Raw genomic sequence first — 17,784 nt, 5'->3', positions numbered from 1 at the left:
AATATATATTTTTCTGGCACTCAGTACATTCACTGCTACTATGTCCTTGATGGGTTTCCTAATGAGAGTAATGGGTATGCTCTAATTTATGCAATATATCTGGTACTGCAAACACTGAATGGAATTTTGCAATTACTTATAAGATAAATTTAGAAGCGCTTTAAATTGATTTCTGATTCATCTTCAATTGCTACTAACACCTAATATATTAGTTTACACCTGATACATTAGTTTGAAGTCCCAATAAATAATATTTTCCTTATTTAATGAGATTTAGCTAAGAGCCTATATTCAGAATGAAAGACATTTAAAGAACTATTCAGAATACATTTTTAAAAAACAAATAATCATCTTTAAATGATCTATTTTGAACACTAGTTTTGAACGCTGAGCTTTCATAAACTTGTGCACATCTGTTATGTGTACTTGCTATAAGATTTCTTGTTCAGTGATTATGTATAAATGCTTTCTGCCAAATAAAGTGTAAAAGCACAAAATATTGTTTTGACTATTTCCCCTTTTGATTACTTTAATTTTTATTTCTAAATGCAAGAGCTACGAATAGTTTCTTAATCATTTTTCAAAATATCTTTTGCATGCACTTACAGAATGTTTTACGTAAATCTCAATACTTTATTAATATATTGTGTACATCTATTATGTAAAAGTAATAGTTTGAAACAGAAAATAGCAATATGTTCCAGTGAAGAGCCAGAGTATAATACTCCTAATTAATAGAAAAGAACAGGAATATCTAAAGCCAAATTCTGAAAGTACAAATATGTTAACTTTTGACCATCTTTAAAAGAACAAGGTTTATCTCACAAAACAATGAAAAATACAAAGCTGTTGCTTTCTACACCACTGATTTGCTGCTTATGATAAGAGAGGATTATCACATTAACACTACTGACACGATGCATATAATAAATTAAATAAACCTCTGTAAGATTATGTTCCAAATTGTGAAATACAAATGTTTCAGAGTGCACACAACTTGCATGAAAAAAATGTGATTAAAGAAACCAAATCCTTCTATTAGCTGCAGTGAACCCCTAAAGCAATTTAGGAATTTGTTTCTTACAGACAATTAATCACATGCAGGCGTGCCAGATGAGAACTATTGATTGCCCTTTTCCAGGCTAGTGGCATTCAGACAGTAGACAGACAAATGCCCTAAGCAAGGAGAAGCATCTTTCTGCTTCTGCCTGGTGTAGCTTTTAATTGTTCTTTCCTAAAATGTGTGACATTTTGCTGTTAATCTTTAGTGTAGAGCTTACTCCTTACTCTTTGAGCAATACACATGTGTTATGTTTTTCATTTACCTTTACACCAAGGTCCTTCATAAGCTCAATCTCAAAATGCACTGCATCATATGGTAGCCGGAACTGAGGGATTTCAGAAGTACTGGAAAAAAAAAAAAAAAGAAGAAGAAGAAGAAGAAGAAGCATTTGTGGAAAAATTATTAATCTTTAAAAAATGCAACATGTCTATATTGATCAGTATTAAAGGAATAAGCACTTTTTCTAAGAGTATTTTCATATTATATGGGTGTGAGAACATCCAACTTTTACATGTATGATACAATATTAAATGGATAGCAGTAGAAATAGTTGCAAGTGGTGTGAAAATAAATACACACATTGGAAAACAAATAGATAATTGGTTAAAAGCAATTCCAACACTTTTAAGTTTGTTAGAGTACTTAGCTGAATTATCTAACAATCCAATGAATTCCTAAGGAAAAAAAAATCTTAAGGGGAACCTGGGTGGCTCAGTTGGTTAAGCTTCCGACTTCAGCTCAGGTCATGATCTTGCTATTAGTGAGTTTGAGCCCTGTGCTGGGCTCTGTGCTGAGAGTTCAGAGCCTGGAGCCTGATTCAGAGTCTGTGTCTCCCTCTCTCTCTACCCTTCCTGTATTCGTGTTCTGTGTCTCTCTCTCAAAAATAAATAAACATTAAGAGAGTATTTTTTAAAAAAGAAAAAAGTCTTAAAAACATGAAAATTAAAACTATTTTTAGTATTTAATATATATATATATATACATATATATTCCACAAATATACAACTAGCTTGTTCAAATTCAAATCTGTAACTTTGAATTACTATGCTGTTTAGAATATTATTGGGTTGGTTCCAGATGATCTATAAAATATTTTTTTATAGTAAACCAATCTTCTATGAAAGCAGTAGTGTCCCAAAAGGATAGAGTCATTAAAAAGTAATCCTATTTAATATGAGTGCTCACTATTTGCACTTAAAAAACAAAAATGAGCACTAAAATATAATAATTTAAATAGTATAATAGTTTATGGAGTATCAAAGGTAAGGACAAATAAGTCTTCAATGTTTTATAGCAATAAAAAGGCTATAAACATTCATGAATATATACTAATTCATTTATTCAGTTATCTATTTATTCAATAAGCATTTACAAAGTACCAGACACAGCATTAGCTGCAGTGATTTGATGGTGAATTTTACCAAATTCCCGTTTTCAGTATATTCTCATTCTGGTGGGGAAGGTTACATACACAGATAACTACAATAGAATGTAGTACATGCAATGAATGAGGTATATACAGGCATTATAGCAATACATTTATAAAATAAATAAATAATAGTTGAAGATGAACCTACTGGATCATTCAATACCAAGTCTTTCAAAGTGCACACACAGATTTTTCATTCTTTGGAGACTTAAGAACATAACTATTCAATTAATTTCCATACATAAAACAATTAGCAAGATATGCTCAGTGCTATAGAAAATGCGAAGTATTAAACAGTATAAAATTAATTCCCTATACTACAGGGGCTTTCCATCTAGTTAGCATGTAAGATTATACGTGAGAGTAAATTTGGGCCTAAGTCAGAGATAAAAATCACTTAAGCTGACTTGTGGACTCTAGTCATACTACCTGGGAAGTCATGATAATACTCTGCACCAAGGAGGGCCCTTGGAGGGTATTAGAATACTCCACCCCCCAAAAAAATGTCACTTTGGTATAAGGATTACTTTGAGCAGAAGGCAACTGAGAAGGAGATATAAGAAAAGCTCTCTGCCCCCCTAATATCTGCCTAAAAGCAGGACATAAATTTACAAAGGTGTATCTATATTTCCCTACCAGTAAGGGCAGAACTCTTAATCACCAGGAGATAATTCTAGACCCTTTTTAGCCCCAAAACAGGCTAATAAGACTAAAAAGAATCTACATTACAAACCTTACTAAATAACCCTTATATTCCATGAATTTTCCTCATATATCTACCTTCCCACCCCTAAAAAGTTTGTTGCCTCTAAAAGCCTAAAGCCTTTTCCTTTGTCTTGCCATTTCGCAAATTTATTGCTCTTCGTTAAGAAGCTATATAAACCTCAAGTTCTATCTTTTTGATAGAACCTCAAGTTCTATCATCACTATGTTCTTCTATTTGTATGAATGATACATGTATTAGTGAACTGTTTTTCTTATTAATCTGTCTCTTGTCTGCTTATTTCACAGGCCCCGCCAAAGAACCCAAAAGGGTTGGGTATATTTTTTCCTACTCTATGGCCCGAAAGGCTACACAGAAAGATTCTTAAATATTAAGAATTGTATGTGGACACAGACACCTAGCCTTGATAGGCATGGGGCTCTGTGTGAGAGAAACTGGAAATGGACTAAAGTTGTGTCTGATGAAGTTTCTCAAAAGGCTGGACAAGAGAACAAAACAATGAGCTGTGAATAAAGAACTCCAGCCAAATAAACCAACCATAGCAAGGCAACATCCAGATACATTGTGAGGCATAGTACCTTCCCTTGACTAAGCCCTAACCTAAAATTTTTATGGTATTTCAGTAAGTTTATGGTACAAAAGAAGAAAAACTTATGCTAGTGAAGGCAAATGGTTGTTATTTAAGAAATAGCTCTGAAAGAAAGGCTACAACTTTTCTGTTGATCAGAAAGAAAGAAAGGATGACATTACCCAACCCAGCAGGAGGAAACACAAGCAAAAAAGAAATATAACTTTGAAAGCTAAAGTAGGCATTGGAGTAAATGGAATGCCAGGCTGCTGTGGCTTCAGCAACTTTGGTTAGATCCTCATACTGCCCTGAAAGCATTGTAGCCAATATTTACCACAGTGCTTAGCAAAAGCATTAAGCAAATAATTGTGTAGGATATCTCCAAGGATATCCTACAGGAAGTAAGTGGAAGGTGAGATACTCAAAAAAAGTTGGTTAGATTTGGTTATTAATGAGTAGACAGGGGATAGGGAGGTGATTATGGATAGTTATAAATGTGACATATTTATATACACCAATGGATAAGATCAGCAGACAGATGGGAGATACATACACATACACAGTACAATGTGACAAATGTAAAATATCACTGTGAACAAGAGTGTTTCAAAAGAGGGGAGGCTTATTGTGGGATGAGATAATCAGGTAGATGAAATGTGACAAATCATCAGCTTTCAGTTAAGTGAAGAAGAGGGAAGGCATCAGAGGACAAAGAAAATGGCAAGGAGGAGGAACAGAAAGGGGAGGAGGAAAAAAGTACACATGCTGTGATCAGGGAATGACAATGGAGCAGAGGGGTTTCAGGAGGCTTTAGGAGAAACACCACAGCCCTGTAATCAGGTATTTTGAGTATTAGATGAATTCCTCCTTGTTTCGGAGCTTTAAATGTCATCTACATGTATGTAATGAATCTCATATTCTTATCCTCAGACCATAATTCCAGCCTTTTATGTTCACTTGAATGTCTAACAGGTATCTCAGGTTCATCAGGCCCCAAATTAAACTTTGGGTCTTCCACCCCAACACTGGATCTCAGACAACTCCATTTTATGAGTTGCTCAAGCCCCAAATTCCATCATCTCTATTCCCTAGCCCAGGTGCAGGCCATAAGGGGGTGTAATGATTTAGACTAAACAGTTACATACTGATTAAAATAAGCCTGCTTTGTATTTTCTTTTTTTTTTTAATTTTTTTTAATGTTCATTTATTTTTGACAGAGATAGAAAGAGCATGAGCAGGGGAGGGGCAGAGAGAGAGGGAGACACAGAATCCGAAGCAGGCTCCAGGCTCTGAGCTGTCAGCACAGAGCCCGACACGGGGCTCAAACTCACAGAATGTGAGATCATGACCTGAGCCAAAGTCGGACGCTTAACCGACTGAGCCACCCAGGCACCCCAAAATAAACCTGCTTTGTATTTTCACTATGAGCTGCTTTCAACAGTGTCACTGATATCCTAAACACAGTCTCCCTGTCCCTACCCCCCCAAAATCTCTGGTAGATCTAAATTCTAAATAATTGCTATGGTTGCTGTAGAGTTCTAGTAATATGTGAATAAGCTTTAAATTGCCCCATTTTTATTACCCATTCTTAGTAAACATTGAGTTCTATAAGGAAGTTCATGTGAGAAATCCCAGTTAAACAGTGGCCACTGGCACATACTGATTTAGCTGAAAGCATTCCTTGTTCCAACTACCACAGGCAGCATGTGTCTCCACCCCTTACTAGGACATATGCTAATGTTTAAACAGTCGGTTTGGAACTGATAAAATGATAGCACATGAAGCAATATGATTTACATCAACTCTAATTTTGGGCAACTATGAGGCTTTTGTGCTTCAAATTAAAATAGTGAGGGGCGCCTGGGTGGTTCAGTCAGTTAAGTGACCGACTTCAGCTCACGTCATGATCTCGTGGTTTGTGTGTTCCAGCCCTGTGTTGGACTCTGTGCTGACAGCTCAGAGCCTGGAGCCTGCTTCAGATTCTGTGTTCTCCCTCTCTCTGTGCTCCTTCCCCACTCACGCTCTCTCTCAAAAATAAATAAACATTGGAAATAAAATTTTTTAATTAAAAAAAATAGTGAAACAGTGTGAGCTGTATCTTTAATATTGAAATTACTTCAATTGTTAATGTTTTTTATAGGAATGAATCAAAATAGTTTTTATTACTGATTATTATGATTTTTATTGAAAATTACTTTATTGCATAGACTAGAGAATAAGCATATTAAAAAAAAATCTACTCCAGGCATTAAATATGCTACCATACCACTAAACTGCCAGTTAAAAAACAAACAAACAAACCTTAATGCATTTATCATCACCTGACATATTCTATATTTGGTTTATTGTTTGTTTATTGTCTGCCTTCCCATTACTAGAGTGTAATAATCCCCATGAGAAGAGGTACTTTGCTCTGTCCACTTCCGAGCTCTAGTGCCTGAGATTATGACCAGCGCGTAGGAGATCAATAGATATTGAAGGCAGGAAGGAAGAGAGGAAAGAAAGGAGAGAGGGAGGGAGTGAGAGAGGGAGGAAAGGTAACATCACGTCATGGCTTTCAATACCAAGCCAGAATCATTGTCTCAGATTATGGGGAGCTACTGAGAGATTACAAGTAGAAGGGTGACATAACCAGTTTTGGAAACTGTTAGAAAAATGAATTTGAAAAAGACAAATCAGGAAGCAAAGAGACCCATTTGGAGGCTGTACAGGTACAGCAAGTGAGATGTTAGGGGCATAGAGGTGGAGAGGTGAGAGGATATTTTAAAGTATTCACAAAATACAAATTGCCAGGACACTTAAGAGTAGTGCAGATAATTCCCATTTGTTTTGGTGATGCCCTCCACTGAGGGACCAAACTCAGGAAGAGGCGTATTATTGATTGGTATGGTGAAATTTATAAGAGATGTCCAGGATTTTGAATGTATGACCAGGACAGAGAGAGAGGTTAGGACAAGTACAGATTTTAAAATAATTTTTCTGTAAGTGGTAACTGACCATGAGAGTAAATGAGATCACTGGCAAGACCACATGGTAAGACAGGGGATAAAAGAAAGGAAGACAGAATTTGATTGGAAGGATTATTTCCTAAGTTTGTTTTGCTTAAGAAAACAAACTTTTATTCCTCCACTTGTACTCTTTTAACCATCTAAAGTGTTGACAGAAAATTTCCTTATGGGAACCATAAATTCTTGGGGCGCCTGGGTGGCTCAGCCGGTTGAGTGCCCAACTTTGGCTCAGGTCATGATCTTACAGCTTGTGAGTTCAAGCCCCGCATCGGGCTCTGGTGCTGATAGCTCGGAACCTGGAGCCTGCTTCAGATTCTGTGTCTCCCTCTCTCTCTGTCCCTAATCCACTCGCATTCTGTCTCTGTCTCTCTCAAAAATAAATAAACATTAAAAAAATTTTTTTTAATAAATTCTTTAGTACCATCAATGGAGTATCAGAAACCTAAACAAACAAACAAACAAACAAAATCGTTCTTCTATGTTCATGCTGCTTTCAAGTAAATGGAATTTACCTATAACAACTCCCACTCTTTTCATAATACTATTTATTATGATAAAGGTACCACACTGTAAATTTGTGTTACATCACACTTGTACTCAAAATAATTCCTATTGCTATAACCATTTCACCTAAACCCCATTTTTCTTTACTGTCAATCAATATGAAATGCAATAAACATGGTGAAAATGTGTGAAATAACTAAAATAAACCATTGCTCTGGCTATACAACACCTAGCAAAAATGTTAGAATTCATGTGTACTAATTTTTAAAGGGAAAAGACAAAATCAAAAGGATACACATGCATGCACACTTACAGTCTGTTAATACCATCTTTATTTATCTTTGTTACCATAATATGAAGCCCTTTAACCTTTTTAAACCCAAGTCCTGAAAAAAGAAACCACAAGGAGAGGAAAGCAAAACTACTGATTATTTTAATATTGTTGTCACATCAAAAAAAAAAAAATCAATCAATTGTGTTCAATGGAATAGGGATTAAGTCCTTGCTATCTTTCACCAACTCTAGTGATTTTTTAAAAAGTGGTTGTGATACTAATTCACCAGGGATAAAAGAATCTGTTTGGATGCAAAGGAGAAGGAAAGATAAAACTTGACACCATCTCTTTAAGCAATTGATTTCAAATACAAAGCTAATTTAATCTTTTTAGCCACTTTGAAGGTATAAGAGAATGAGAGGCATCTGTAAGTGAAAAAATAAATTAACAGGAAAGGGTTGTGGTTGTAATGCTGGCTAAATTCCAATGTCAGTTTTTATAATCCTGTAACAGTGGCACATAATGCCTCTTCCATGGGATGGTCCAAATAAGACTGATTAAACATTTTATATTGTCCCTAGATACTGGGAACATTCAAAGGCAAAGGAAAGAAAATAAATCAAGAAAGAATTAAAAAAAACAAAGATCATTAATCCAGGAGAATCTGTCCCATTAGAAAATGTTCAGTAAATATGTAAAAGCACAAGTTTAGTGCTAGTTTATATGATTTAGAAATTCCTACTCTGCATTTGAGTTACAAAGAGATGGAGATGCTAGCTACCATAATAATATACCAAAATTGCCGACACAGAATAATTCACAAACCAGGCCTGTTCCATGTGAAATGCAATTAAGGCGCAAAAAGATTTTTCCTAGCCTATTAGGGTATACAACAATTAAGTTCATATTTTTTAAATTAGCTCACATATTCATTGATGTGTATAATTGAAAAAAATGTACAGTGCTTATACATATGTTGCTAATAGATTACGTTTTTCCTAATTAATAAAGCTGTGGTAAAACACCATTAAAAAGATAGTCTAAATCATTCCAGCAAAATAATGTATTAGGTATTTTACATTCCAGGAGTAAATAAAAAACTTTACAAACTATGTGTAATCCCTTAAAACTCATAGTGGTGAAACATCAATACAGAAAAAATAATTATTTCTTGACAATCAGGTTATTTTTTTCTTCAGTTTATGCTTCATATCCTCTTTAATAGGTTTTCCTATTATATGATACCTTGGCTTGATGATTCAGTCAAATAGTTTTATATTAATGCAAGCTTATTTTGGGTTCATATAGTCATTTGACCAATATGAAATTTTACAATTATTGACATATTTATAGGTGTCATAAAATATAAAAAAAACATAAGCACAAATTTTAGCCATAATTTGATTAAATGTATTCTGTGATTATTAAATATGATAAATTTACTTTAAAAGTAGCTATTAAGTAGCTATTAAATTTAAATGTTAATACAACAACAGATATGCCAAATGACAGTATTTTATGTCATAACTTTCTAATGCAAGATGACACATTTATGAAAAATAACAAATTGAGTAATATTAACTTTCCATCCAAATTCTTTCTCATTTTTATATCAAATGTTTTAAGTAATTTGCATTTCCTACTTATAATAAATTTTATTTCATTCTAATCACAAATGTAATGTATGTCCACTATAGAGTTCTATCTACTTTAAATGAAGCAAACTTCCCCACCCAATTTCTAAGTGTGCTTTGAATATATGAAAGTCATTGATACAAAGTAAATATTTTCCCATTTCAATGAATGAATCCTCATGGGAATAAAAGGCTGTGAGTCCTGATTTATAATCATGATGCTGATTAATATTAAATATTAGTAAGGTATTTATGAAATAAAACTGCATATATGTACATTAAAATGGAACAATTTTAGTAGACTCTGACATGATTTTAATCAAATGCAAATCTAAAGAGATTTCAAATTAAAAATATGTGAGCAGGCAAACATGACTACGTATACAACAAAATGAATTATCCAGGTATTCTACAGACCTACGTTTTTCCCATCTTTAATTTCTATAATTTTCAGACATATCTCCATTAAAGGACAGATTTACAGGGATGAAATAAGTTTTCATATGACAGCTTCTTCTATCCATAAAATATTTTGCTGAGATTTATCTTAAATTCACAGAAACTAGACAGAGAAATTTTTAAATAAATACTGCTTAAAGCCAACTAAAGTGAATAATGAAATCAAAATCAAGCATTTGGAAAAAGAACATTTAAAATACCATCTGTGAGCCTGAAGTTCCTATATAATTATGAATCAACAATATTCATAATTTTTACCTCATCATTTTTAATACTTTAAACATGAAAAAAATACAGGCATTACCTTAAACCACCGACATATTCTTGTTTTTCAAAGATAGTGATGTCAGAGTAGCCTAATCGAGCCAAAAAGGAAGCACAACTTATACTTGCAGGCCCAGCACCAAAAAGAGCAATTTTTGCAGAATAGGCTTCAGGCATGTTTTCGGGGTGAGGCAGAGAAGGATCTCGAATTTGTGTGATATTCATTGTTTTGAAAACCTATGGAGAAATCAAATGCCATGGTTAAAAATTATAAACTAACTTTTACAACTTCAAATATGCTTTAATGTTTCAAACGCACTAGTGTTTTAAATAAAAACAGGAAGTATATTTTCAGTATTAATACAGTATCATTAGAAGTTGTACTGGGTCAAGTAGATGACATCCTATGCTTGACTCTTTCTCAATCTTTGGAATTCCTTTCCTGGTCACACATCCTATAGGAAGCATTTTGGCTCACTTTCTTTACACCCACTTCTAGGCCAAGTTAAGTGCTCCTCCTCTGAAGTCCTATAGTATATGTTGCATGCCTCTAACATAACTCCTTACAAATGTATCTATTTATGTGTCATGTTTCCATGTTAGTCAGTAGAACATCTTTGTTCCTTGAGTTAGAGACCATATCCTTCATAAACACACACACATATAACTTACTATGTTAAATGGAATGTTATATGTTGTATGTTTTAGGTATTTTTAAAAACATGTTACCATTGTACTACCAGCAGTTAGTACTAATCTGGCACATAGAAAACATTCAGTAAATAATTTGCTGATGCCTGCTTCTGATTATAATAGATTAGCCTCTGAAGGATAACTTTTTAAAATATTTTGAAAGCATTAGAGAGCTATACCTGAAGCTAACCAGACTAGAGGGGTCAGTCAAGATCTCAAGAGAAAACAGAGAAGAAGAGAAGTGAGATGACAGTTCAGGAGTTACTTTTACCCTGGGGATAAAACCACCTCATAGCAGAAAGAGGAAAGCTCTGAATCTAGGAGAGGACCACAGCTCAGAAAAGACAGCAAGAGAGACTGTGGGAATATCCTAGGACTAGAGAAATACAATGTTTGGGGAATGTAAGAGGCCAGAAACCAGAAGCAGAAGAAAGTGAAGAAAAATAAGCTTCTTAAACTGCACAGGATAAAAGGCTAAGAATCTACACAGAAAATCTCTGCAAAGAAGAGGGGAACTTTCTATACTCTGATGGCCCAGAGGAAATAAAAATGAGTGTAGTAGCAGCTAAAGAAGGAAGATCCCTAGTAAACAGTCAGCTAGAATTCTTGGAGAGCTCTACTCTACAAGTGGCACAAACCAGACGTAGACAAGCAGCCTGAGTCAACTCAGCTCTTGTGAATGAGGGTGATTAGTCCTCACTGTATTTGTTTGCTAAATGATAGGATAGACCTTCTGTGGAGGGTAATAAGCCAATCACAGCATTTACAAATTTTCATACACACTACCTCGTTTTGGTAAAATAGCCTAGGCTTGTCAACAACTAATAACTAAAAACTTCCTAGAAATAAGAAAATAGAGATGCATATAAAATCCAGGTAAGTGTAGTTATCACAGATTTTAGAATAACCAGAATTAATGTTAAAAAATACATAATAAGAATGTGAACTTTACCAGGAAACTGGAGTTAAAAAAAAAAGAAATATGAGAAGAAAAAAAGTGAACATTAAAAAAAAAAAAAACTAAACACACGTATTTGACAGCAGATTGAACAGGTGAGCAAAAAGGGCAAGAGGACTAAAGATGGGACTGTAATAACTATCTACACCAAAGCATGGAAAAATAGGAAGGAAAATACAGAAAGAAAACTATAACAACAACAAAAACCAAACATGAAAGAAAAAGAACATATACAGAGCTAATATACACATAATTGGGATCAGAGGACATACACATAATTGGGAGAGGACAGAAAATGAGACAGTAGTAATATTTCAAGAGAAATAGACCAAGAACTTCCCCAAAATAATGAAAGACGTGAAAGCAAGAAGTTCTAAAACCTTTAAAAAGGTAGAAATAAGGAAACTCATGCAGATCACAGTAAAATTGCTGTGGACCAAGGTGAGAAAAATAAAGCATTGAAAGCAGCAAAAAAACAAAGACACCGTACTGTCAACAAGCAACAAAAAGGGCTGAAAGTTTTTCTCTCAAAAGAATTGATGGAAGTCAGAAGACAATAAAATGGTATTTTTTGAACAGTGAAAGAAAATATCTTCTACCAGGAATTGTATTCAGAAGGAAAATATCCTTCAAATGTGAAAGTAACATAAAGACACTTGCAGGGAATATTTATTGGCAACAATAAAAGATTTGCTGAAGAATATTAGATGAAGTTCTTCAGAAAGAAAGCATATCACAGATGGAAACTCAGAAATTCAGGAAGGCATAAAGGGCACTGAAAATTATAAATATGTGGGTAAATGTAAATGACATTGACTGTTTAAATTAATAAAGTCACATGGGGTTTATGATAATTGAAAACTGAAATACATGATAAAAAGTATGAGAGATTGAATGAAAGTACACTAGTGTGTAGGAAGTAGTAAAAATATCAACATTTATTAGGCTGCAATTGATTAAGGATGCATATTGTACAACTATAGTAACTACTAAAAGAATACTATTACTAATAGGTAAATTGTTGAGGGGAAAGTAGAATTTTAAAAATATTTTATTAATAAAAGAAATAAATGAGAGAAAATTCATGTAATAGAAGGGCAGAGTGGGAGAGGAGAAAGCAGAAAACAAGTAGTAAGAAAGTGAATATAAATACATACATATGAATAATTACATTAAATGTAAATGGGTCAAAATTATAATTAAAATATTAAGGTTATATATATATATATATATATATATATATATATATATATAAAATAGATATACATCATAAGCACAAAGACACAAAAAGGTATAGAAGATGAAAAAAGTTATTCTATGCAAACACTAACCAGAAGAAAGCTGGTATAGGTATATCATTATCCGACATATTAGACTTTCATTACTAAAGTTAAATAATAATAAAAAGTCAATCGCCCAGCCAGAGTTTTCAATACTAAATCCATAGGTACCTGATAACAACTTCAGAATGTGTATGTTAAATAACTGAAATTAAAATAAAAAACTTTTAAAAATAACAAAATTTACTAGCATTTATAAGCTAACATTACATGCTAACAAAGTTTAGAAGCAGAAAACATGATTTTTTTTAAAAGAATCATTTATTGCTGATATCTTAAACAGAATATAGTCTAATGTGATTACCTAGGCCAAAAAGTTTATACTTTGAAGTTCAGCTGTGATAAACAGAATAGAATTTTTGAGATGTCTTTCTTGTCTCACCCAGAAGCAAGAGATAGTTTAGTTTTGAGACACTGAATATACGCGACACAAGTTTTACCCAATGGTACGCAAATAAAGTAGTAATTATCCAATAATATACAATACATATCAAATTTCACCTAAGGACATTTTAATCATTTTTCAATTAACCTTTAAGTGTTCTTTAAAAAAAACTCCCAAATATTAAACCAAATAAATGTATCTATTCAAACTGTATCCGTGCCCAACAAAAAGTTGGAAGCTCTTAGGGGGTTTGAAGAAATGAAAGCAACCATATTCCTCAATACATAGAACACCAAAGACATGTACAAGAATGCGAATCATTAGCCTCTGAACTAGGCACCCCCAGGCTCTGCAGCTCATGAACTAGTTAATACATAATCAATATCCTACCTTGCTCAACACACTAATTTATGAATTAATATTATTCTTTTTCCTGCTTTTTTTATTATAATTGTTTATTGCACTGATTTTCTCCCTTGGTTTCATAGCAGGTTGCATTGAAAACTTGATAGTTTTCTAATGAAGTGGATATTTGAATGAAATTTTGTGAATTTTATCACAAATAATAGTAGTATGTTTTAAGAGGTCTGACTTTAAAATTAGACTGCTTGGGGTTGAGTCTTGATTTCCATCATTCTCATGGTTTATGGTATTGAACAAGTCACTTAACATATTTATGCCTGTCTCCTCAAATTGTAAAGTGAGGTTAGTAATATCTATCTTGGAGAGCTACTATGAGGATTAAGTGAGTTAATTCATGTAAAGCACTTTAGAAAAGTGCCTGGCCACTTAGCAAACGTTATTTCCTAATTCACCTAGTGTTCAAACTTTGTGAGATAGAACTGTCCAATATGGTAGCCAGTAGCCACAAGTGACTATTCAAATTTATATTAAATTCATCATAATTAAATAAAATTTAGAATTTAGTTCCTCAGTAACAGTAGCCATATTTCAAGTGTTCAATAAATACATGTGGCTAGTTGACTAATGTATTAAAGAACATTTTCATCATTGTAGAAACTTGAATATACAACATACAGTGTAAGAGAAATAATCTCAAGAACATCATTAAGATAAAAATGAACTAAAAAATTATGATTCAAGGAGTTTTTAGTATTTGTTACATTTGTTTTTGACATGATTTATATGATTATACGGTTATAAAACTTAATTTTTCATAATAGTTGTATTTAACAACCAGTTCATGAAATTCCTGAAAATTTAATCACCCTCTTAAGTTCTGGTCCAATCTGGCTTAAGCCCATTATTGTACTCAGGAAATATGTGAAGGTTCATGTTTTGTTTTTTTGTTTTTTTTAACTTCTGACATGATTGCATCAGCATCATGCCCAAACTTTGAGATATATCAGCTACACTTTTCAACTTCCTCAAGACTGGAAGGAATAAGTGGACCTCTACACTTCTAAAACAGTGATGTTCAACTTCTTTTCAACTAAAATACACAAAATGAACAGTTTCATATGTACACAATATACTTCCATGAAGTAGCCTGATTGTGACACAATGTTTTAAAAAATTGGCTAGGAAGTGAAGTAAACAGATCCATACACATGGGGGAGGGGGGTGTTGATATACAACAAAATACTTTAGAAACCTAAGTAATGTGAATCATTTATATATCCAAAATTGTCATTTTATAGAAGAAAGTAATTAACATATCTAATAAAGTAAATGCTAAACTATGTTTACAATAACAAATCTTGTGATATTTCTTTTAAATTTTTTTTTAACGTTTATTTATTTTTGAGACAGAGAGAGACAGAGCATGAACGGGCGAGGGGCAGAGAGAGAGGGAGACACAGAATCGGAAGCAGGCTCCAGGCTCTGAGCCATCAGCCCAGAGCCCAACGCGGGGCTTGAACTCACGGACCGTGAGATCGTGACCTGAGCTGAAGTCGGAGGCTTAACCGACTGAGCCACCCAGGCGCCCCTACAATAACAAATCTTGTGATATTTTTTAAGATTACTAATCCGTAGATAGTATGGGTGGAAAAAATAATTCATGCTATTGATTAAATAGCATAAATTAATCTTGTCCTGAAACTTAGTCAATTAAAACAAATTTAGAAAATTTAAGAATGTTAATAAATAAATAGTAATAAGGCACATTTTTCATTTCCTTTTTTAAAACTAGTTCAGTCTTCAAATAAATGTAACTAAAATTATAAATAATTCATAAATAAATGCTATATTAAGTCCACTTATTTACAATATCAAAAGAACATTTCCTAATAGATTTCTTGAAGTGTAATTCCCATTGTTTCATAATACAACAAAAACTTAATCCAAGACAACTGAGCCCTTTAAGTGAGAAAGATAACTTTTTTAAAACAAACTTCAGCTGTCATTCCTTTTATTAATTTTCTAACATTGAATTATCTAAGCAAAAGATTCAGGTGTCTAAGGAAGTTAATAATACAAACAAATAGGTTAATCAATGTCACAAGGAAGTAAATTAAGTATTTAAAGATGCATAGAAAGTATGCCCAATACGTATTTCCCTACACTAATAAAAAGGCCAATATTCACTCAGCATATACTGTGTGCCGGGCTTTATACTAAATCTCTATACAGATGTTCTCATTTAGTCTTCAACAATTCTGTCATGGTGGTACAGTTATTATTTCCATTTCCCAAATGGAAATTCCATTTCACAAAGTAAGGATTTTATGCTGAGACTAATCTACTCCATTGGCCTGAACTCTTCTTACACACTGTCATTGTCAAATTTTTATAGTGGTTTTCAATAAGAAATCATTATGTTTCATATATATATAATCATATATTTCAGTATGAAATGCATAACTCAAAAAAAATAACTATTACATGAATTTATCTCTCCTAAGTCTTACAATAGCCAGCAACAAAAGTTGGCTATACTTAATAAGTTAAATTGAACTTACAAGCCAACAACTGCTAATGAAGTGTTTGAAAACACGGGACTACGTATGCCATTTGGTTCCCTATCATGCTATTCTGAGACAAGAAACTAAGGCAGTCAGCTGCATCAAGAGGAACGTGATTTTATTTATACTCAATCAAATATTTTATATTTATATCCTTTTAAAAGTGTTCCTTTTCCTACCAATGCACTTAGAGTATTTTAAGATTATTTTACTTTTCATCAGGAGTACATAACAAACATTTATAGAGCCCTAAAATATAACAAGCACTGTGTTATAGAAAACAATAAAAAGGTTTTGAAATAGCCCTAAAGGAGCTGGTTGGGGGCTGATTACTGGGTTTATGGCTGTTAAAATTATTTTTATTATTTTTTAATGTTGTATATAGTTTTTGAGAGAGAGACAGAGACAGAGACAGAATATGAGTGGGGGAAGGGCACAGACAGAATGAGACACAGAATCTGCAGCAGGTTCCAGGCTCTGAGCTGTCAGCACAGAGCCCAACACAGGGCTCGAACTCACAAACCCCAAAATCATGACCTGAGCAGAAGTCGGTTGCTTAACCAAATAAGCCACCCAGGTGATCCTAAAATTATGCTTTGGCTATCTCCTGGGTGCTTTGCTATGAACTTTACATAATTTTTTTTTCACTTAGCATAGCTTACAATCTGACTTTCCCTATAGATTATGAAGTAATCAGAGGGTTTCCCCCCCCCCCCCATCTGTAATCCCAAGGCATAGTAAAATTCTACCACATAGTAAGCATCCAACAAGATTTGGGTGAATTTCAAAATTCCTGAACTCCTGTGACAGACTCCAACAAATGAGTAATAGTAACCAAGGAAATACAGTTCTCTCTCAGTGATACAGAAGGACAGTTATTTATAAACAGATATCTTTCTTGAGAAACATTTTAAAGTAGATTTCTGTTCATAAATCACCCTGTGATTTCTGACCTTTCACTCATCTGGAAAGTGTGTATTTCTTTCATCATTCCAAGTTGATTTTACTTTACTAGCATTTTGTCCAGAATTTCCACATTATTTTGAGGCAGTGGAGAGATTATCCTGATTTTAAAAAGGAGAACATTGAGACAGAGAGACCATAGGATTTCTTCCTAAGCCTCCTCACATACTGGAGACAGAAACAGCTTAATTTTCTAATCATTATATAACAGTGCTCTCTAAATGAAAAAGAACGTAACATGGCAAATGCAAGGATATTTACCAATTCTGATTAGAGGATAACTCTCATTTGAATACTTCTTACTTTCTAAAATGGCACATAATGAAAATCACCATAAATGTTTGGTAGCTATAATTCTTCCTCAATTACTCTATTTATTATTATTAACCAAGCAATAGCAAAAATAAACTCTGGTAAAATGTAGACAAATAAAATATCCTTGGAAATTCTGGAATACCTCTACTAGTTGAAGGATGAATTACATACGGGTGGTTGTATTCTGTGCCCCTCTTAAGTTTATATTTTTGTGAGTATTTAACTTGATTTCACTATAAAATAAAACATAATTTCTGATAGTTCCAAAAAGGATAT

At 33.3% G+C, this 17,784-nt stretch overlaps 1 protein-coding gene across 4 annotated transcripts in view; it reads right to left on the bottom strand.

Moving 5' to 3' along the window:
• Window positions 1–17,784, bottom strand: part of DPYD (dihydropyrimidine dehydrogenase) — an 848,382-nt gene that overhangs the window by 580,817 nt on the left and 249,781 nt on the right. For all 4 annotated transcript variants that reach the window (XM_049618417.1, XM_049618415.1, XM_049618418.1 and 1 more), the window contains 2 exons: window positions 9,968–10,164; window positions 1,326–1,407 (listed from right to left, as the gene is read on the bottom strand). In XM_049618417.1, coding sequence (XP_049474374.1) covers window positions 1,326–1,407; window positions 9,968–10,164 — 279 coding nt within the window. The remainder of the gene's footprint in view (window positions 1–1,325; window positions 1,408–9,967; window positions 10,165–17,784) is intronic.

The sequence above is a fragment of the Panthera uncia genome, assembly GCF_023721935.1.
Source record: "Panthera uncia isolate 11264 chromosome C1 unlocalized genomic scaffold, Puncia_PCG_1.0 HiC_scaffold_4, whole genome shotgun sequence".
Lineage (NCBI taxonomy): Eukaryota > Metazoa > Chordata > Mammalia > Carnivora > Felidae > Panthera > Panthera uncia.
Note: the sequence above shows the minus strand (reverse complement) of the source record. Positions and strands in the feature narration are given on the sequence as shown.